Source organism: Phaseolus vulgaris, chromosome 9, assembly GCF_051622355.1.
Source record: "Phaseolus vulgaris cultivar YP4 chromosome 9, ASM5162235v1, whole genome shotgun sequence".
In the NCBI taxonomy this organism is placed as follows: domain Eukaryota; kingdom Viridiplantae; phylum Streptophyta; class Magnoliopsida; order Fabales; family Fabaceae; genus Phaseolus; species Phaseolus vulgaris.
Genome location: NC_143506.1, coordinates 25778802 through 25800974, shown reverse-complemented (window position 1 = coordinate 25800974; position 22173 = coordinate 25778802). Strand labels below are relative to the sequence as shown.

The 22173-nt window shown below is 33.9% G+C and overlaps 2 protein-coding genes across 8 annotated transcripts; both read right to left on the bottom strand.

Annotated features, from left to right (window-relative positions):
• Window positions 1-570: 570 nt before the first annotated feature.
• On the bottom strand, window positions 571-5522 carry INH3 (inhibitor-3). Of its 7 annotated transcripts, none has more exons than XR_011082591.1 (3): window positions 5360-5522; window positions 4985-5242; window positions 571-1275 (listed from the first exon to the last, which is right to left on the bottom strand). XR_011082591.1 is itself a non-coding variant. In XM_090295225.1 (2 exons), the coding sequence occupies exon 2, from the start codon at window positions 1194-1196 to the stop codon at window positions 837-839; it is 360 nt and encodes a 119-aa protein (XP_090151351.1). In that variant the 5' UTR covers window positions 1197-1275; window positions 5360-5493; the 3' UTR covers window positions 571-836. The 7 variants fall into 7 exon arrangements, 3 of the variants coding, with proteins under 3 accessions (XP_090151351.1, XP_090151349.1, XP_090151350.1); XR_016515547.1 differs by having other exon boundaries at window positions 571-1265; XR_011082592.1 differs by having other exon boundaries at window positions 4985-5199.
• Window positions 5523-10118: 4596 nt separating this feature from the next.
• On the bottom strand, window positions 10119-19080 carry LOC137820231 (uncharacterized). Its single transcript, XM_068624192.1, has 12 exons — window positions 18676-19080; window positions 18104-18250; window positions 17872-17986; window positions 17690-17784; window positions 16783-16895; window positions 14604-14641; window positions 14011-14246; window positions 13118-13211; window positions 12820-13010; window positions 12170-12389; window positions 11273-11440; window positions 10119-10642 (listed from the first exon to the last, which is right to left on the bottom strand). Exons 1-12 carry the CDS (start codon window positions 18871-18873, stop codon window positions 10476-10478), a joined length of 1782 nt encoding a protein of 593 aa, XP_068480293.1. The 5' UTR covers window positions 18874-19080; the 3' UTR covers window positions 10119-10475.
• Between the last annotated feature and the right edge of the window lie 3093 nt (window positions 19081-22173).

The window sequence follows — 22173 nt, the reverse complement described above, 5'->3', positions numbered from 1 at the left end:
ACATTTTTATTGACAAAACAAAATTTATCACACAACAGAAAAGTTTGTTTGTTGTGTCAAGAATTTTCTTGGAACAAGTCAATCGTTGATGACTTTTAGAATGTTATGAAAATTTCCAACTTAAATTTGTATCTTATCATAATATTCTTCTTATGCCTTATATATTTTCTTAAATTAACTATTGATGTTGTCTTAAATTATATGTAAAGCAGATTGTTTAATGCTAACACAATTTGTCAAAGACCCAAACTCAATTGTGTTGGATAATCAAAACTTATTTTGTTTAACGAGTTAAACAAATTCAATAAACTATCATAAAACCATCTCATCTCTCTAAATTCACATAACAAATGATGAATAAATCATTTATCATATTATTAACGTTATTAACGACAATCAACACCAATGACGAAAAATATCACGCTACAAAATCAAAAGACTGAAAAATGAAAAGCTTTTAATAAAAAAAGCAATATACCCAATTTTTCTATTCAATATTAGCAGAACTTTAATTCATAAATATAATTTTTTTTATTACAAATTATACTCTGATAACATTCATTAACACACTTTTCGATACCAAATATTTTTGTTATTCTTCAAACAGTGCAATTATGACAAAAAATTAGTGAAACTATTTTTCACTACTAAACTGGCAATTGTTTGAGACACTCAAATTTAAATGGAACATCCTCTAGTTTCAATGTCGTAATTTTATAATTGCAACCGAAATTAAATAATTCTTGAGTTGCAAAACTAAGTTCAATGATTTCATCATTTACTCTACAAAATATGTTTTTAGGTTTGATTAATGAGCGCTCAGATCAATCAGTTCTCTAGCTGCTTGGGCCAGCCTCATCATGATTCTTACAGCAAAACCCACTACCGTGAGGGCGTTCGTCAGAGGGATGTTCATCTTCATCGCTGTCATCTTCATCAAAGGGCTTCTCTTTATGGAAGATACAGCACTTCTTGGAACTCTTCTTCTGCAAAAACTCATTGTCTACAGTGCCCTCTTTCCAACTAACCTTTTTCTTCTTGCGATTTAGGGGGAGGAAAAGTACTTCTGGTTGCTGTTGTTCGTGCTGAGATGAAGAGGTTGATGGCTCAGAGTTCTCAATTGTTATGGTGGTGGTGGCAGTGATGGAAGGCGAAGACAACGCTATTGGCCTGGTGGTGTTCGTGCGTCTGTCCATGACTGTTTTTGTGGGACCTAGATCGAGTAATTCTGCAGGTTGTTCTGTTCCTGTTTATTCTCCTTCAATCTGCGGTCAACTTAGAATATGAAATAATGTCAATCCTTAATAATCAAAATTTGTTTTCACAAAGTTATGTGTTTCTCAATTTTTTATTTATTTTAGCGTAATGTATAGCATATTCCAACTGCATTTATAATTATGATAATTTAGAAAAAATCTGGATAAAAGCAAAAAGGCTGAAGATGCAAAAATTCAGCCTCATTCTAATTCTAATAAAATACAAAAACAGATTACAACAAAGACACCAAATCAAGAGAGGGAACTAACTAAGCAACGCTCAGAACTTACAAATAGCAACAACTACTACTAAATAAAACAAAATAAGAAAGAGGCATCATTACACTGGTACACCAGCTAGGTACTAGGGAAAATGCTAAAAAGTCAAAGAAGAAAGTTTATATCCATCATAAATAAAGGGGAACTCTTTACGCATACCCAACCAGAGACAGTACTCATTTTTGAGCTCCTTTACTAATACGATAATTACTAAAGAGTTAAAGAACGATCACTTATGACAGATAAGTGACTATTTGATATCCATGGACAGTTCATCGAATACTACTAACCGAACAAGAATTTCCTACTTCCAATCGAAGCTCAATTAAAAATAACGCATCTTATATTGAATTCACAAGCATCCCATTCAAACTCCAATAACAAAACTATAGATTACCCCCAAAAAATATCGTAGAAGTGACTTGATAGGTCCTGTTAGTTGAGGGCCCTTAGTTATAGTTATGAGAATTGGGAAGAATCAAGTGGTTACTTAAGTGGCTGATGATGTTATATAAATAGGAAGACGACTGAGAGAGGTGTGATTAATTATGTGGGAATTTGTACAGGAATTGGGGGAGAGGAGAGACTCGGACCTCTTAAAAGTTCAGGAACGTTCTTAATAAAATTAATTCGGTCATAGTTTTTTACTCTATCATGAACCCAAAAGGAAAAAAATCCGTGAAGTGTCACAAAAAAGAAGGGTTTAATGCACTAGCATATCTATAGCTAATGCACATAAATTTCAAGTATGTGTGCCTTTTGTGACTATCTAGCCGATTATCAAACAAAAAGGCTCACATAAGCCATGAAAATACAGAACATATTCTTTAGTTTGAACTCAGTTCCACAAGACCAGAAATCCCTACACTCGGCCCAAAATGAAACAAAGTTCAGTCTACATATCTAAGGCTTGTTCCGTCCAAATTAAGATCGAATGCATGTTGAATCTTCTGCAAAAATCTAAAACAAGCATATTCAACTAGTGTATAAATTATTATTGAGCAAAACATTAGCATTCAAAGCAGCGAGAGAAAATTAGCTCTCAAAAAGTGAATCCTGATCAACTGATATTAGCTTTTTATTATGTTTAATAGCATTTATCATGTTCTTGTTGCCTTGGTCCTTGGGGAACAGACACATGGATAATTACATCCGCTCTAGAATGAACATATGCAATCCTCACGGTATTTAACTAGATTATTAACAAGAGAATTACGGTTTTTAGGCAGTTATTGATTTTATAAATGTGTTTGAATCCCAAATCAATGGTTTTAAAAAATGTTGGAATCCCATAATTCAAAACATTGTTTAAAAATCATTGTTTTTAAAACTACTTCTTCTGCAAAATCAGTTTTAAACATTGGTTTTAAAAGCAAAAAAGTGGAAGAAATTGCCCTATATTTAGTTTATAGAAATCAGATTAGTATAGCAACAAAAATCTTGCAAATCAAGATAAATTGTTCAAATCATGACAAACTTTAACAAGATTTAGAGCTAGCAACTCGATTAGCCCTAATCATGTTTTACTCAACCATCTATACATAACTTCAAGCACCAAATCCCATGTTACAAAGTTCTATAACAGGAAATAAAAGGGGCCAGTGTCCTGAAGAAAGTGGGGAATGAAAAACAATATTCCGTTGAATTAGTGATCCAGTGGAGCATAAAGTTAAGTTAAACAGTTCTCATGTTTAGGATGTTTAGGTTCAGCATGTTCCTTGCCCTTCGCTTCTGATGTGGTGCAACAAATAGCTTGTTTTCACAATCAAATATTAAGAAAACAATTGACAGTGTGATTAGCAATTGCTAAGTTTGGTGGTTTGATCCAAGTCAGGGAGGTACCAGCTGAACAGAGAGCTTTATGTTCACTTTTAAATTTTGTTAGTGAAATATTATACATCAACTACCTGAATTTGCGCACGCAAACAAGAATAATCTATTCCCAATGTTGAAAATACCCAGCATTAAATATGATGAGAAGCAATTCCCCCCACCTGTAAAAAAGGATCAAAATCTTCCACAACTTTTGCAATATTTAAGGATTGTATGCTCCTATAAGGACCGGATACCCATATTCCAGGACCATACAATACTGCCAAAACCAAAACAAGCCTAGTACAAGAAATAAATGAATTTCAAACAATTTGTGCAAATCCGAAGAACATTTTCTAGTTCATCACAAAAGATTTCAAGATCCCAATAAACCCAATGTCAAATAACCTACAATGATTTATGGTACTGACTGAATGATGAGCTGTAAAGAGCAGACAAAGAACAATGTTATATAGATGCTTATGTTGCAAGGATTAACGGACACATAAAATGAGATAAAATCAGGAACAAAAGAGAGAACAGAATAGCAGTACTTGCTGAGAGAAAAGATGGTGAAATGATAGAAATCGGCAGATAGAAAACTTGGTTATTAAATGAAGTATATCCTATCACTGCCCGATTTACGTCCCCTGAGATATAGATGTAACTGAGTATTTGACACTCAGAAGCTTCCCACAACATCCCTTGCAACAGCAGTGATATTCTTCCAAACCTAGCAGAATTGTACCTAACTCGGTAACAGAGTTATAAAGGCTCACAGTAACTGATTCTAGAGCTATAAAAACACCCCTTTGTAAACCCTAGTTAGTATGTACCTTGACCTATCACAAAATCTCACTCATAAAGAAGAGTTGACGAAGTGGAAGTTGACCCAAAATTATAGCTCAAAGGATTTTATAAATAAACAAGTGAAACTATTGAAAAGAAAATAGATCTAAATGGTCTTTCTGTACATTAGGTTATGACAAAATCCAATGGTGTGATATTATCCACGTCGAAACCTTGTCCAATAAGAAAAGACTTTTGTTGTCATATGTATCAGTTCGACCCTAAAACCTAGAAATTCTTCTTTTTGGTTCATTGACCAGTCCATTTTTTACAAAACATGGGTATGTACCCTCGGTCGCTAAAAATAGCAGCTAGCTAAAAAATATGTACAAAATAGAAAACACATTTATTCAATACACCTATTCAGTAGCACTGCATCAATCAACTAAACAGGAGCTGGCATTACAAAAACATCTATATAATTGAGCTAATAAATTGTGCTATTATATGTACTAGTGGAACCTTTATTTGTAACTTATCGACATTTCAATCCATATATGACATTCTCACATTAATCTATAACATTTAACTTTAAAGAACTCACAATCTCCCACTGAAATTCAAAGTATTTACTTTGCCAAAGAAGCAGATAGGGACGCTAGTTTGGGATCCAAATGGTTATCAAACTAACGTCTTAACTCGTAAACTCGTTCAAGTTTACATTCCCACGCCCATTGCCGGAGTTGACTCCGAAGCAAACGCGTTGGCGAGTACAGAGGGGTTTTCTATTTAACCCAGAACAACGCCATTGATCGTCGTTTCTTGTGCGGAAATAAAAAGAAACTCACCGCGATTAGATTCGTTCTTCTCCTCCACCTCGCGGATTAGGGTTCCCTGTTCTGATCTCTATTCGCCGCGCCGCGTCGTTCTCTTCTCCAGTCACGCCAAACTCATTGTCGTTTCGCTGCGTGGTGGTGCGTCGTGCTCTCCGTTCGCGGTTCTCTCTTCTCGCAATTTTCTCCACTCGCGGTTCCGATTTGCTCGCGTGGTGTTCTGCTCTTCTCTGCTCGTGATTATATAATAAATTTGTGGTAATTTTAATTGCTCTGGCGTGGTGTTTTTCAATTATAGAAAATTGAATAATTATATAATATAAGAAGAAAGGAAAAACAAGAAAAACATAGAGAATGAGAATCGCAACAGGATGAGGAGAAGATGAGTACCTGATGTAGTTTGATTTAAGCCGCGATTAGGGCTTCGTTTAGGAAGAGATTCATCACAACAATTTCAGACGCGAACAGGGAAAGGCAGCGATTGGTTTTACCCTTTTAGACCCGGTTCATATCCAACACCCTCTTAATTTCAATAAAATGAGAAACATGTGATAAAAGGAAAAAAAGAACTCTAAGTCATTTATCATTTTGGAGTTACTATTTTAAAATAAAGAAATTACAAAATAGCATTTTCTTTTTTATAAAGGAAGAGGAAATGAAATTCGGAACATGATTTTGAGAACATGTGACGTGTTTTTTGGAACAAGATTTTCAAAACAAAGTATTTAGAATAAGTTTTTCAAAATCTTACATAAATATTTACCTCTAGAGATGTTATGGATTAGGACAATTTAAATTTTTTTCATATTAGACAATTTAGAAAGAAAAAAATTACATTTTATTACCCAAAATCTATCTAGGCTTCAAAACACCTTTAGTCACAAGACTCAACAGCAAGACACAACGAAGAAGAAGATAACAATGTTGTAAGAGCGATGACGATATAGTATAGTAAAGAGGGTATTTTACTCTTTTGTTGTTAACATGGACGTATAGGTAACAATCATAGAGGTTCAAAAAGCAAAAGTTCTACCAAAGAATGAACATTAAAACTATAAAGTTTCTTCTTAACGTAAATGTTTCATTTACAAGTCTAGTATGCTTGGCAAAAAATAGGGTTTAGTAGTCTTCTAACAAATAAATATAAAAACTAACGTGTTAACGAGAAGGTAAAGTTTAAACTAATACTTCAAATGAATTATATGGAACAATCCACCGTGGTCAGGATGAGTAACCAGAAAACTAGTTAGGTATGTTAATTATGTTCACATTGCTAATACTATGTCTTAACAATAAGTAAATTTTTTTATTACGATGAAGTAAAATTACAAAAGGACACAATCTAGATTACATAAACATTAAATTGATTCATTGTTTAGAATATATGACCTTAAACAAGAGAGAGGTGAATTGTTTATAAGAGATTTTCGAAAACTTTTGAAGGTTTAATGAAACTTTGTGATGAAATTCAGAAGAGGAATCAAGTTAGCCAAGAACACAAACTGTTATAAAGCTAAACATAAAAAACAATTGGTTGTTTATATCAGGTAAAACTTAAACAACTTAAAAATAGAATTTAAAGGAGTTCAGAGAAAGAAAGAATCACACAAACAAGTTTATACTGGTTCACTCTTAAGCCAAGAGCTACATCCTCTTCCCAGAAACCACTGGGTAATCCACTAAGCAATCAAACCAGATTACAAAACACAACACACCAAAGTAGTGACCTTGAACCCTTCAAGAAACACACTACCTTTGGCAAACCACACCAAGAGTATTGATTTTGAACACTTCAAGAACACATAATACTCCTCGACAAAACAACAACAGAAATGCAGAAGATTGAAAAATGATTACACCTGATCAAAGTACAATATGAAAAGAATACAATTGTAATCCTATTCCACTCTCACATGAAAATCCAAAGTTTGATGTGAATCTTGAAAACTTGAGATCAAATATGTCAAATTAAATTTCTCAAAACTGTTTCTTAATTTTAGAAAACATAAACAAACTATTTATATTTTCCAAAGATTGGTCAAAACATTTAATGAATGAGCGTATTCAGTTAGAAATAATTTAAAACAGATTCACCAATCAAAACTGAATTATGTTAGGATTTTTAAAGAAACAATCGGTTGAAACCACGAAACAACCGATTAATTTGGTTTGACAGTTAAGTCAACCAAGTCAAACAACTTTCAACCTTTTTCAAAACTCCTAAGAGTAAAACAACCGGTTGATTCGACAAAACAACATGTTATTTTTCACTTAGTTAATAAACATTCTATTTTAAAAAGGTTTTCAATTCAAACCAGTTCTGAATTCAAACAAGGAGTGGATTACAAAATAATCTACCCAGATCCCATCCACGCACAGCAGCAACACCAGTCTTTCATCAAATACCTTGGATTTGGATTCTTCAAAGCACTTGATCACTCTTGATCAACAGTTTTGACTACATAAAGAGATACGCGACAAATCACGTAATACATGACAAATCATGTAATATCGTTTTAACAAAGATATACATTAAATACGACCGATAAATGAGATAATCCATTATAAACACTGTAAACAAACATAATTATACAATAATAAAGTACGCTTTCATCAATATATACACTTTAATACAAAACACTTACTTGATCACCAGAAAACCTTTTGCAAGGTCACTCTCGATCGAGTACTAAGGAACGGATACGAGAAGAGAAGTAAAAGAGGAGCAACCAAGTGACGAGTAACAATTATTCAATAAGTAGCAGGTACTATCCTAGGTTTTATACAAGTACAATTGGCATCGGTGAGGCCGATATAGTATTAAAGGACAACAAATGGTATCAACGAGGCAGATTGGCAAGTGAGAGTGAGAGAATGACTAAGGTCGAGCAGGTGGGTATGTTCCAAACCTTGCAGAGAGAGATGAAAGAGATGCGCCAAAAAAACAAAGAAAAGATGTGAGTCATGCGTCAAAAGAATGAGGAGGACATACAAATCCTCCAAGAACAGAATGAGAAAATGAGGTAGGAACTGACCGAGATCATACTCGAACCAAGGCCTCAAAGGTCGGATTCAGAAGCTAGAAGACCACCCTTCCCGGAGAAATTTGAGGACACGCATAATTAGGAGAAGACATCAACTCTGAAGATTAATCCATCACTGTCAACTCCCTGAATAGAGACTCATGCATCATCGAGACTTCATCAGGCGATACACATTATTATTTTGAAGGAAGAACCTAAGGGACATGATAACCACAAGAACCAACAAATGATTAAGGACATATCAAACACTTCACAAAAATGACAGTCATCTCAGTATACAAAGTCACACCCCACCAAACCTCGAGAGAGCATCAACAAAAAAAGAACCATATATAAACCAGAACATCAGAAGTTTTTCCTTCTTGTCTTTTCACAAAAAAAGTTATGTAAATAAATTGGACTCGCTTTGGAGGGTCCAAATAGAAGAATAAGTTAGAGTAGATTTAGGGTTTAGGGTTTACATAACATAAATAGGAATGTACTTAACAAAATGGACTTGTGTCAAGCCCATATTTTATGACAAAGTGCGTCTAGATTTAGGATTTTTGCTAACTTACCTTCTAGAAGGAAAAAAGGGTGTGATTTTCTACCCTAGGCTTGACCTAGCCACCCCTCTCCTCTCCTAATTCTACCTTTCTCTCACTCTTGCTCTCTAAGTCATTCCTCCCTATATAAAGGGTGCCTTGGTTCATGTATGGACACATTAAAATTGCATTAAGAAAAGAAAGAAACTTTGTGTGAGTGTTTTGTGAGTCTGAGTACTCCATTATCAGGGTCTTATCTTGAGTGCAGTGCTTTTCAAGTGACGTCTCTGCACCACTTATCTTGGAGCCTCCCACCCTCTAAGTGGCGTGAATCATCCCCATTCCATAAGCTTCTTTCACTCTTTCTCTTTTCTTTCCATGCATTTGCTCCTTCCTTTTCTTTATGTTCTTTAATTCCTCCTTTACTATTCGATCATCACTTTATTCATTGCTTCATTTATTTTCGTAATCATCATCATACCTAAATCCAATAATAAATGATGCTCGAATCGAACCTGGAAAGAACTTATGTCTGGTACCTCTGGAAGATGATAAACATTCCACAAATATTGGAACATCGTTAAGCCAAACATTTATTCAAAATGTTTTGTTTGTTCGGACCATGTTAATAAATGTTTTGTTTGTTCGGACCATGTTCGACATGCCAGAGGTAAACCCTAACATCATTACACCGATTGTCAATATATAAATGCGCAACTCTGCAAACCCAAAAGAAAAGAAAAATTGATGAAGAAAAGCGCAACGCTGCAAAGAAGCACAGTACACCACTTGGTTAGCTAATGTAGTAATGATAAAAAAGTTCAATTGAAAGTGGAAAATATACACAAATTATATAAATTTTAACAAAGCTTGCCAATTCATTATCGAGCATAGTTCGCCTGGTAGATGGAGTGATTGATCACCGAGTCTTGAGTTTCAAGGATTCGTATTCCAGAAACAATAAGATCTAAATGCATCAAATGAACAAAGAAAAAACAATATTCATGACCAACTGTGCTAACTTCTATTACGAGATAATGTCATTCAATTTGAAAAGTGTTGTCCACTTAGCAAAGACTGATGGATCAAATCTTGAAAGGAATGCTCAGTCGGAATATCAAGATACATGTTACAACTTATAACTTATGAAATTCAAAGATTCACAAGATTATCCAATCCGATATATACGCACAAAAACGCACCAACAAAAAATAGAAACACAAAACCCAACATTAACACTCACCTCAAACTACTACGATCCACCACCAGTGTCTTCAACACTCTCTTCACGCACCAACAATTCCACACCACCAAACCTCTAAACCAAAACTTCATACATTTTAACATTTTTACAAAAGGGCACTTTTGGAATTACAAAATTTATGGGGTGCCATAAGATCATATAGGGGGTGCAGGAAGTAGGAGCCCCCATGAAGCTATTTATTATCCAAAAAGGTGGTGATATAAAGCATGCACTCTTTTTTCTACTCCCTAAATGGCAGTCGAGATTCGGGAAGATGCTCTAATGTGACTTAATTGATTTAGTTTTACACGTAAAACGCACAACAAATTACAATAGAATAAACCAAAACCAAGGCTAAATTAGTAAAAAATACATGAGTGGAATAAAATAATACATAAAAGGGTCATCTATCACAAAAATAAGACATTTGAAAATAAAGAAAGCTACAGAGGGGTAAACTAAAATCTGCTAGACCATTACAGTCAACCGTGAAGGTCTCAGTAGTTTAAATAGCCGCCATCCTTTGGTCCTGGTAAAATTTCCAGTAGGCAAGGCCAAACTAAAGCTTTCTTTAGACAAAATTCTAAATGCAAATGTGTAACAAAAGGGGGAGAAAAATAAATTAATCCCCTTCGGATTCTACAGCATCAAGTATCTACTGTAAAAATTTCTCAAACTGTAGAGAGAAAACCAAATCACTTAGTTTTCTTCTCTTCTTCCTTCGCAGGGTCTGTCACTTCCTTTGCAGGGCCTGTCTCGGCCACAGCCTGATCATCCTCACCTCCAAAACCAAATTCGTTTACACGTTTTTTGTCCACTGGATAAATCCACCTCTGGTACAAGTATATGAGGAAGATAAGATCTGCAAGGCAGTGCAAAAGAAGATATACTAAGACAATGATAACATTTGATGAACTGTGATATACTTGTAAAGTGCCTAATCTTCAGAGAAAAAATCACAATTAGAACACAGTTTCATAAATGGCTTTCAAATTTGTAAAATTATGGAACTAAGGGCTGGATTCAAGAATGGTTATCCTTTCAGCTATAAGGCAGTCATGAAGGTTCGTGAATGCAAGACAAGGTGGGAAAGAAGTATGATACATAAACGCAAGCTCCTTTCCTTCTCTAAAAACTACTAATATCAGCTTCAAAACTCTGATGGAGAGAAGGTACAGCTTTCGTCTGGGAGTCCTCTCTCAGAAACAAAGTTCTAATTTACCCTCATCTCGCTAATGCACAACCATGAAGTTCAAATTTAACTTTCTTAGCTCTCAGGTAGACTGGGACTCAAACTCATCACTATATATAATATAAATTTAACAGACAAAGCTTCCACTATAGAACACATTCAAATATCGTAGGATTTGTCAGCCTGGTTGCACCTAGGTCACTAATTCCGATAAGTAATAAAGATTTTTATCCAGTTATTCTACTATCAGGTCAAGTTGTACTTGTACAGAATAACAGGTGGTCATGATCATAATCTTACCATCACGGAAAACAGAAAGCCGATGGAGTGTTGGCATTTTAATAACAAAGGCAAAAAGGTCATCAATTATGGTGTTGAGAAACTTGTAAGTCATTTGCCTCCAAGGTAGATGAGCAACAGATTTAAGCTTGTAGTTGATGAACAATTGAGGGCACATCATAATGAAACCTGCAACAGTTTTCCAGTAGAGAGTACAAACATTACAAAGTTTACAATACTTGTGAATTTAATGATCATGATAATCTGCATGGAAATTGGTCAAGTGCATGAGTGGGTATTTGGTTTGAATTCTCATACATGTCCACTTAGTAACTTGTACATCCTCGGTGAATACTTTGTAATGAAAAATATCATGTTTTTCCTTGCCCATAAGAAATAAAGGTGGGTAAAAAAGAAGACATTACTCAACAAAAGAAAAATAAAAATGCTGCAAAGAAAAATAGCAGAGTGTTTCCCATAGGTGAATTTCATATTTATTCTATTTCGGTACAAGGACAGCAAAATGATGATTAGAATGTGAAAAGTATTCTAATTTATTTTTTACTCAGAAATACTCATGTTTACTTCAGCATAAAGTTTGACTAAAACAAATGTAAAATACTCTTCTCTTTCTATTAAGGTTTAACTTTTCAACTCATTCACAAAATTTCGGCTTTCCTAGAAGCACTTGAGATTAACACAACCATCAGAAAAAGTATGGAACTAGTGATTCGGTCATTCAGTACAATCTTGCTAGGGAAGCATAAGTCACAGTGGTTAGGAAAATTAATACCAAATTTACCAGAGGCAAAGCACTTCGGTTTAATTTAATTAACTTAGATAGCTTTGTGACAATTTAATATATGGTAATATCAATGAAAACACAATCATAGCATAACCAATTAGAAGAGTGCTTACCAAACATGTATACACAACTTGTGAGAGAAGACAGAATCCAAGAATACCAGCTCTTGTGACGCTCATACATCAGTGAGTAAACAGAAAACCCAGCAACAAGGAGAAACAGAACATAGCATAAATACTTGACTGCAATATCATCATATTCCTTTGTCTTATTTCGGACATATGATTCTCGATCACGAAGCTTCAACATAGGTATCCTTCCTGTCCTATCAATCTGGGAAAAATTCAATACAAAAAATAAACAGTATCTGTAAGCATGAAAGGTCTCAGCTCAGCAGATGTTCTGCATATGCAAACCAGTACAAACTATCATAACATTAAAGAGGGCAAGATAACAAAGTATCATGCCATTTTTATATACTTGAGAAATACAAAAATAATATAATGAATTTGAGAGTGAATTTCCCTCTCTTAGGATCTCATATTTATAATAACTTTGGATACATCAGATACAATGGACGAGAGGGAAGAGAAGAGAATATGAAAAGACATATGTAAGAACTAGGTACAGCACAAAGCACACAACACCTTTGTAATAAATTTTAAGACTATTTATTCTAACATATATAAAAAAATTCATAAAATCATACCAATCAAATGTGACAATAACATATTAAAAAATTCAAGAGATCACAAAAAAAGACCTCTATGCGCATGGCTTTTCCAATTTTCCAGAACTCAATAATACAACCAATTCCAGAGCTAGCAAGAATCATCCAGGAGGTGTCGTTGTCAAGCAGATAAAGGAAGATAATAAGCTGACAAACAAAGCTCACAACAACAGTCTTTGCCGAGAGTCCTTCCATAGATTTATTTTTGTTCCAAAACTGGATGTCTGGGAGGAAAGAAAATAATTAGATGATAATCTATGCCTCTAACCAAACCCGTAGAGATTACCTTATTGGATGTGCTTTCTCAAAAATTGATAGACAATAGACTTACCATTCTTGAAAGCCAAGAAGTCGAAGACTGAATGAAGAAGAGAAACAACCATGGTAATTGCGAGGAGGTAAGGATTTCCTTCCAAGAATACCCTCTGTAATAACCATCAAAGTCAAATATTAGCCAATTAGAGAAACAAGACACTCAACAAGCGAGAAAAAAATGCAGAACATAGGATTTTTTTTACATTTTGAAATTCCATTTTAAAATCTTTAAGAGATTAATATACAGTATATAAATAAACACCACTTTATGGTTGAAATGCCAAGATGCTACGAGAAACATGGAGATGAGTATTGTGAAGCAAATGTCAGGTATGAAATGGTAAGATGTAATGAAAAATTGCACATGCAAAGGGTTGATGGTTACACAAACAAAAAAAAACAAGAAAATAATCAAACACAAATCAGGTTTTTCACCATAGAGCTCAAACTTTTAGGAATGTTTTAGGAATGTTAGCTTATGACATGATATTAGAACCTCTATGCCCAAGTGGTTAACAACTCAACCCTTAATGCCCTCATTCTTTGAATAAAAAATAAAATAAATTCAAGAAGGTATGTAAACAGGATTTTGTACTAGTACCAAATACTATTTATATTTTCATCAAGATTTTATTTCAAAGTAATTTTCTATTAAGCAGTACTTCAGCAGTTGAATACAACACAACTACTCAGTACAACCAAAGAGGACAATAGTTCAAGAACAAAATAACAAGATATCGCAACTGAAAAAATGCAAAGTCAAGGAAAATAAAAACCAGGTCTCAGAGTTCAAGCAACCCATTATTCAACATAGTACCAAAGTACTCAACATGAGTGTTTCATCAAATTCGTTAAATCACTATAACAGATAATTATGTACAATTGAGAAAATTTTCTAAACCTACAAACCTTTAGTTCATCAGCCTCGCCTTCAAGCATGCTTCCATAATTACGGTGAATCTGGAAGGATTGGTCAATCTGCAGGAATAACTGCCACTTTGTCATACTAATGGGACCAACTTCCAGATTAAGTCGTAATTCAGTCACTGTCTCGTTCAAAGGTATCAACTTATCCCTGAGTAACCAGAACTCATTGAAATAAACAATTGGATAGTAGTTCCCCGTGAAAGGATCGATGTTCAAGTCTAGGAACCAAAGTTAAGGAAACTAGGTCATATAAACATATAGTCAGCTAACTCCGATGAATACACCAGTTACTCTGTCAACATATTGGAAGGTCAAACAAAACATGTGAAATTAAAAAAAAATAAGAGAAAGGTCAAAATAAGACCCTCCCGAAAGTGAAATGATACAAAAAGTAAAAAGTATTCAGTTGCACAAGGCATTGCCATCTATAAGTTCTCCATGATTAAATATTAATCTCACATAATGTGAACATACTATGTTAAATGATAGACAAGACATCCAGAAACCAGAGCCAAGAAAGGGGAGTAAAATTTAAAAAAAAAATGAATAGCAAACAAAGTAAATAACAAGGATACATGGAGCAATGTTTGGCGCTGCACCTGTTTTTGGGTACCTGCAAACAGGAAAATTTTATTACAACGATACACAACATCAATAAAGAATATACATCAATTAAGTGGCTCAGCTACAGACAAAATCTAGAAGCAATATTCATAGGTTTTTTACTACTATAATTAAATGTAGGAAATGTCAAGAAAAAAAGTTCACTAGCTTTGTTTGAGAAAAGTTCTGGACAGCAAATAACTATGGGTCTCAGATTTATAGACTTGCAACAATGAAGAAACCCCATATACACTTATGGCAGTGATAGCCCATCCAAACTTTTTATATTTTGTATAAAATAAAAAATTAATCTTTTTAAACTTCCTTTGTCCTCCACCCTCAGAAGTTTATGTCCTAGTTCCCCCTCTAACCAGCGCGCTAGCTTTTTTGACACATACCTTTGAACATAATACACAAATTTTCTCGGCCAACAACATACAAGCCAAGAAGCATGTAAGCTTGCAAAAATGGGTACAGAATCAAAAGAAGTACATTTTATGGTCATCAGTTCAAATTTGTAACAGGACACAAGTTGTTCATGGGATTGGTATAGTGCGATATACAAATCATAAACAAATAGTGATAATTTCTCGTAGTAGTTCCAAAAATGTATTAAGATGGGTCAGTACATTTCAACCGCTGTTGCAATGGCAACTGTATGATGTCCAATGCTTAACCTTAGGTATGGAGCTGCTCACAAGTGCTATTACAAGGCAACAATAAATAAAAATTATTTTCATTTTAAAGATAACAAGAGAAAAACTGTTTAAATTCAATGTACAACTAATATATGGTTAAGAGTGAGATTACAAGCATAATTCCACGGACATAAATACCAGTTTTTAAAGTGCTGTTGAAACAGGTTTGGGAATTGGATACACTTGCCCCACCAGTAGTGGGTTAAAAAACCAAAATCACATTTTGGAATTGGCTTAGTAGGTTTAACATGGATTCAACCCATCAAAACCACAGACAGAATTCTGTGGTATTACTTCACAATGTAAACAGTCCATGAGTTAAACGCTCAAGCTTCGTCTATCAAACACCTGCCCTTGAACCAAAAACTGACAACTAGAAAGAAAAGACAGAAAAAATTGAACACTAAAAACTATGCTACTAAGATTCATCATTTTTCATTCTGATTTCATCTCAATCTCTCACTGTTACCAAAGGCTACGGCAATGCAGAGGAATATCAACAAGAATATTTATCATTCCTATATAAAGGAACAGAAGGGTCAATCTAAAAAATGCTTAGAGAGTGGGCCAGTTATGAGTGCAAGCCCGAAACCAACCGCTGCAAAAAAAAAACCCTAATTTGTTTTTCCCATCCTATCAGCCTTAAGAATTAAAAGGACTGAACTGGCTGGAAAATGCTTGAGCAGCCGGATATTTTTATGGATGAAGCATTTCTAACCCTAAAATCCTTCCTATGCCCAAAAAAGAGAGGACAAAACAAGGATTTCATCTACTGTGACTTCTCAAGTGTGATTCTGTGCTTGAAAGGCCATAATCTTGATCACAAATGAAAAATGTAAAGTAACAAAGAACTTACGGCTTGGCTCAGCATCACTGCTATGGCAGCACAATTTCCTGTATTAACTACTATGAATGAGTTATCCGCCATAGGCAACATTACATTGCATGTTGATGGTTTGAGATCAAGAGAAAGACAGATTGAAGTGGATTGATGGCAGCAGAGCCATGGGACACAAATATGTAGGATTCTGATTCTTAAGATGTAGATACAATGACCAAAAAATTGAAAGATTTTAGCGAAACTTTTTTCTTACGAGTATAATGTTCTTTAGTTTTGGAGATTGGATTGACGAACTGATGGTTAACGAACTGAATCTTCCACATGAAATTTTGTTAAGTTCCAATCCAACAACCCAATTCACCCCAAAAATGAAATTGCATTCCAAGTAAAATGCATAACTATTTTCTTCTTATACTACCTCATGCAAAACAAAATTCCAATTAAAAGAAGGCCAATTTATCTGACAAACTCTTTCAACTCCTGAACAACACTTCCTCCATAGAATTATAATCAGATGTCATCTAACTTAAACAGAAATTATGTCAGGCAAAAAGGCAGAATATTTAGTTCAAAAAATGTGCCAAAAATTAAATGAATTCCAAGCAAACATACTGAGTGAAGTCAGCAACCAAGTTAATTGTTATATTTGGTTTCCAATATGAAACCCACTCCACAGGCTCCTCATCCTTAGAATCGTCATCATCTTCTTCGGGATCATCAACCACCTGACAAAGCCAAAAGAGAACAATAATGAGATCATCCTGAAATCAGTAACATGTCATCATGGAAAGCACTAAACACTAACAAATTGAGAAACTGACAACATGATTGATACCAAACTCAGTAAGAAAATAAATTATATTGATTGGTGCAAGTTGTTCCATGTAAACATACTGAGCCAAATCACAAGGATTAGATCGAGCAGCAACTCTTCTGGCCAGTAAGGTTGAGATATAGGATTACAGACTAAGATTTTAACAAGAAGTTATTCTCAAAACTTCTAACAACAGAAATTTCAACTACAGAATTAATGACAGCATACTATATGCTCCTCCAAAAGACTCAGTTAATAGGGAGAAAAAGGAATATGAATCTCCTTGTTGAATTGCCTCTATCACTTTATGCTGCATATATATGATAGCATTCCATACTTTTCCCCTTCCCCGATATTATACGAGTTTCAACATTAATTTTGCCTCCGTTGGTGCTCCATCCATGTCATAGTTTTCATCTGTCTCTAGAATGAGAGGTTTAGAAGATGGTAACAAAAATTGAAATCACCCATGTTTCCCCAGAAAACTGTATATTGTATAATAAAATAATACAATGGTTTAGATAGTAAGATGAAATAGGATATTTAAAAGGTAACTGGATTTTTTACATTATGCAGAATACAATATGACATTTTTTATGTTTAAAAAAATCAATAACTATAATAAAGATCTTGAACGCAAGGCAGATTACTATCATTACAGTTTCACATCAAGCTAATTATAAAATTATGGGAGAAATAACAAACCTTGGGTGTCACTTGAGCCTCACTAGAATCTGACGCACTTCCCAACAGACTTTTCTTTCTATCTGCTTTAGACTTGGGCAAGTACATCACAACAGCTGAGACCAACAAAAATAAAGACACCTTATAAGCCACTTTTTCAAACATATTTAATGCTAAAATATCAATAAGTTAAAAAAACATACGATGTGTCCTTCCAAATGCCGCCTGAGGCTGGTATTCCGGATCACTTGGGTCAGGTGAAAAGCCAGAGTGTGCAAAGAAAACATGAGCATATAGACTCCCATTATGTTTCAAAGACTGAAAGTAGAATAAGAAACCATAAATTACGCGAACTACTTTAACTTTTCTTCAAAAACCAATGTAAATTAACCATGGATAATTAGCAGTAGCATTTTTCAAGTTTCAATTTTATACCTCCGATGGATTATAGTCCAAAGTAAGAGTCCTAGTACTCTCAGATCCCCAAACAGCATACGGAATATTGGTTTCATGCCATACAAGTGAACTTTCAGCACCAAAGTCGTTGAACTTCTCGTTCTCGGAAAGATAAAGCCACATATCCTGAACAAAAATAGCATCCAGAAAACAAACTGATTAAGAACAAAAACAAAAGGCAACGCCAACTAGGAAAGCCTTTGCAGCTTGTGCCAGCATCAGAACACAGACCAGTAAGATAATACACAAAAACCTAATTTCGATTTTCAGTACAAAGTTACTTATTGAGACTTCTGGTCGTGAAATAAGCTACACACATAACATCATAACTCTTCGCGACGAGGAAATCGAAATTCCACTCAATCACAAATCATAACCTAAAAGAATCATCGAGATCGTATACATGCCTAACCTAAGTTCAAAAACGAATCTAAGTGACTACTGGACAGGCGAATTTAGAGAAATAATAACAATAAAAAATCGAAGTGAGATCATGCAATAGAAGTTGAGTTAGCAGAGGTGAAAGTGTGCGTGAGAGAGAGAGAGAGTACCAGAGGCTGTGCTTTTTGGAAGAGATTGGAGATGAGAGCGGAAGGTTCGGTAGGTTTTTTGGGAGAGAAGAATTTGGAAGCGAAGTACCAGAAAACGACCATGCGTATGATTCCTGTGAGGCCAAACCCTCCTTGCGCCTGTTGCTGCCTCCCTTGCGGTGCCTGGCCGCCTTCAACTGCTGCCGCAGGCGGCGCCATCTTCGGCGGAGGGAGAGAGAAAGAGAGAGAGACAGAAAGGGAAAGAAAGAGAGAAATATCAGTGATGGAATCGAAAATTTGAAAACTGATACTTCGAGTAGGACGGTATGTGAGATGCGTTCGTATTAGTAAAGAAAATAAAGAAAAAGGGAATTATTTTATAACTGGGTGGCCACGCAATCTTCTCCAACCCACTTTATGCATTACAGTTACACTAACCAGCTGAGCTAAATATATAACAACATAAAAAACATTGTATTTTAAATTATTTCTTTTATAGAAAATTTATTCACTTAATTAGAAAATTTATCATTCAATGTTATATAGCATAAAAAATCATCATCCAATGGTTTATATATATTTTTCTAAAATATTTTTCATTTTTTTATATTTTATCAATCAATTAAATATACGTGATATGTTAAAAAATAAAAAATTATAATTATAATAAAACTAATATTAAATGACATTTTTAATTATTTTTATGACATGTCAACTATATTAAATTGTTAAAAAAAATGATAATATGATAACCGAATGCACAAAACTTAATTAATGGAATTTGTAAAATACTAATAGTTATTATGCATATGAGTAAAAAATATTTAACTTGGTATATAATTAATTTACAAATAATGAATATTTGATAATTTTTATTGTGAATGTAAAATTAGCTAATATAAACTGAAATATTAATTGTGAGTATTTGACAATAGTGCTTAAAATATACACGTTTGTGTTTGAACTTAAATTAAGATTTCAATATCACATCTTATCAAAAAGGTATGCAAAAAGGAACTATCCATCTTAAAGAGAATATTGATTTTTATTAGAAGAAAAAAACTTTAACTATGAAATACCTGGATTACAAATACGTGGCACATTCTATTTCTAATTTTTACCATGTATATAAATAAGAATAATTGTTTTTTATCATAATATTTTGAAAATGTTTTCTAATAAAAATGTTTTCAATACGAAATTTTTAAAGTATTCTTTCAATGACTTATCTCTTTTAATATACATTTTTGTCTTTAATTCTAAATTAAATTTTAAAAATTAAATTAAAAATTAAATTAATTTTGCATGACAATATAAATTACACATGGTAAATCTAAGATACACACTACAAGAAAATGATGAAATAGAAACCAATTTTTAGAGACCAAAATAATTAGTTGCAATAGTAACTAAATTAGAGACCATTTTGGAAACTAAAACAAAAATTGGTTTCTAAATTAGTTTCTATTATTTTCTATTATTGTTAAATAGTTTCTAAATTGGTATCTAATTAGCAACCAATGTTTTATCTACCAATTATTTAGTTTCTAAATTTAGTCTCTAAAACCTTGGTTGCTAATTAGATACCAATTTAGAAACTATTTAACAATAATAGAAAATAATAGAAACTAATTTAGAAACCAATTTTTGTTTTAGTTTCCAAAATGGTCTCTAATTTAGTTACTATTTGTACCGCCCTGGTAGTCGGGAGTAATGACGTGGCGTCGAGCTATTATATAGGCGTGTTGGATGGGACACCTGGTTAGCAGAAGAGAAGGAGGTCGGGGGTTTGCGTAGTCGCCAGTTATTAAGTTGGCATGCTCCGATCTCCAGTACACCAGAACCGACGGTCACCGGGTTAAAGATGAAGTCGCCAGATGTAAACCCAGGCGACCAAGTGATTAGAGATCGCCGAAACAAGGACATCGCCGGAGATGAAGGCAGATAGACATTTCCCAGCTGGCCAGAGGATGAGGTCGGGGGACGGCTTGCTTGAGCATACACAGTGAAACAGGTGGTGCAGATCATGAAGGCGGTCGGCGAGACCACAGGGAAGGTGTGTACGAAGGCACCTTAACTCGCCAATCCAGAAGAGATCGCGCTCCAAGACAACTATGCACTGAGTAGTATCGTGCATAAGTAACTTAGCCAAAGGAGAGTCAGAAGTAGCGCCCAAGTCAAGGATGCTCCAGATGATGGCACGTGTACAGCTGGATGCGAGGCACGTGTCCAGATGTGTAACTGCCAGGAGAGAGAAAGTGTCCAGGTATATAAGAGTTTCCAACGAACTTCTGAGGTACGCACGTTCAGATTGTCTTCTTTACGCTTGCGAGTTATTGAGTATACTGAGAGAGAACTGGTTCACGGTTCCTTAGAGTTCTTGAGTGTTACTCTTAGTAATTGGTGGTTCAGTCACTGACTTGGGCGTTGGAGTGCGATCGGCTGCAGCGGCGCCGTTTCGTCTTTTGCAGGTTCTTGAGGTGGATCGCGGCGAAGGACGGAGGCAAACACAGTGCATACGTCGATCTAAGTTTGACGAGGCAAAGCTCCAGCGTTTTGGTCAACAGGCAGGATCACTATTGCAACTAATTATTTTGGTCTCTAAAAATTGGTTTCTATTTCATCATTTTCTTGTAGTGACAGTTTATCTATTGTAAATTTTTATTTATTATATAATTTATATATTCATAAATATATATTTATTATGATTTTTAATTATAGAAAAATTAAATATTTATCTTATGCATTGCATAAAATAAAATAATAATAAAAATGTTTATTCTTATAGTAGTATTTAGTAAAAATGCTTTTAAAATAACTTGTGATGGTTTTTTTTCACATTACTACAAGTAACTTTTTAAAATAATATATTTTAACTTTTCTATATTTTATTTTTACTTTAATTCTAAATATTTTATTCAACGTTATTATTACCTTTTTTTTTTACACAAGTTGTAAATATTTTAATCTTTACCATACTTATATTATTTATTATAATAATCGTGTTTTACTCATTCCATCAATCAACATAATAAAAATATAGATTCCATATGTTTTCTATTAAACTATTTTGAACAAAAAAAACAGTGATTTTTCGCATTATTTAAACTTTATATTTATTTGATGAACTTTATTAAAGTTATGTAAATCATCATATTTGTTAAAGTGTTTTTTTTACGTGGTAAATGAGTTTCGAATCTAAAGTGGATTATAATGTAACATCCATGTGATTGTTCATCGTTTTGTGCATTTTACTTTAAAATATTATAATTTTTTATGTCGTTTTATTTGGAGGAGTGACTATTTTTTTTCTGAAAGAAAATGTTTTAAAGTTCTACTCTTTAGATGAAATTCTTTGTGTTTTTCTCTTAATATTGATTATTCGCAATTTTGTGTTTGTTGTTGTGGTTGGAAGTGCGATTTGTATGTTCTTTAGTTGTGCTCATTAGAAACGTGATTTGTGAAATCTTGGTAGGTTTTGTTTTGTTTGTTCATAAATTACGGTTTTTCATGTTAGGG

What these genes read in the sequence shown, in the direction of transcription:
- INH3 (XM_090295225.1), bottom strand. Translation starts at nt 1,196, where the DNA reads ATGGACAGACGCACGAACACCACCAGGCCAATAGCGTTGTCTTCGCCT.
- LOC137820231 (XM_068624192.1), bottom strand. Translation starts at nt 18,873, where the DNA reads ATGGCGCCGCCTGCGGCAGCAGTTGAAGGCGGCCAGGCACCGCAAGGG. An exon ending in CTTCTTGGCTTTCAAGAATG is followed by an intron (nt 13,011 to 13,117) that starts GTAAGTCTATTG and finishes CTTTCCTCCCAG; the next exon opens with ACATCCAGTTTTGGAACAAA. An exon ending in GAAAAGCCATGCGCATAGAG is followed by an intron (nt 12,390 to 12,819) that starts GTCTTTTTTTGT and finishes AATTTTTCCCAG; the next exon opens with ATTGATAGGACAGGAAGGAT.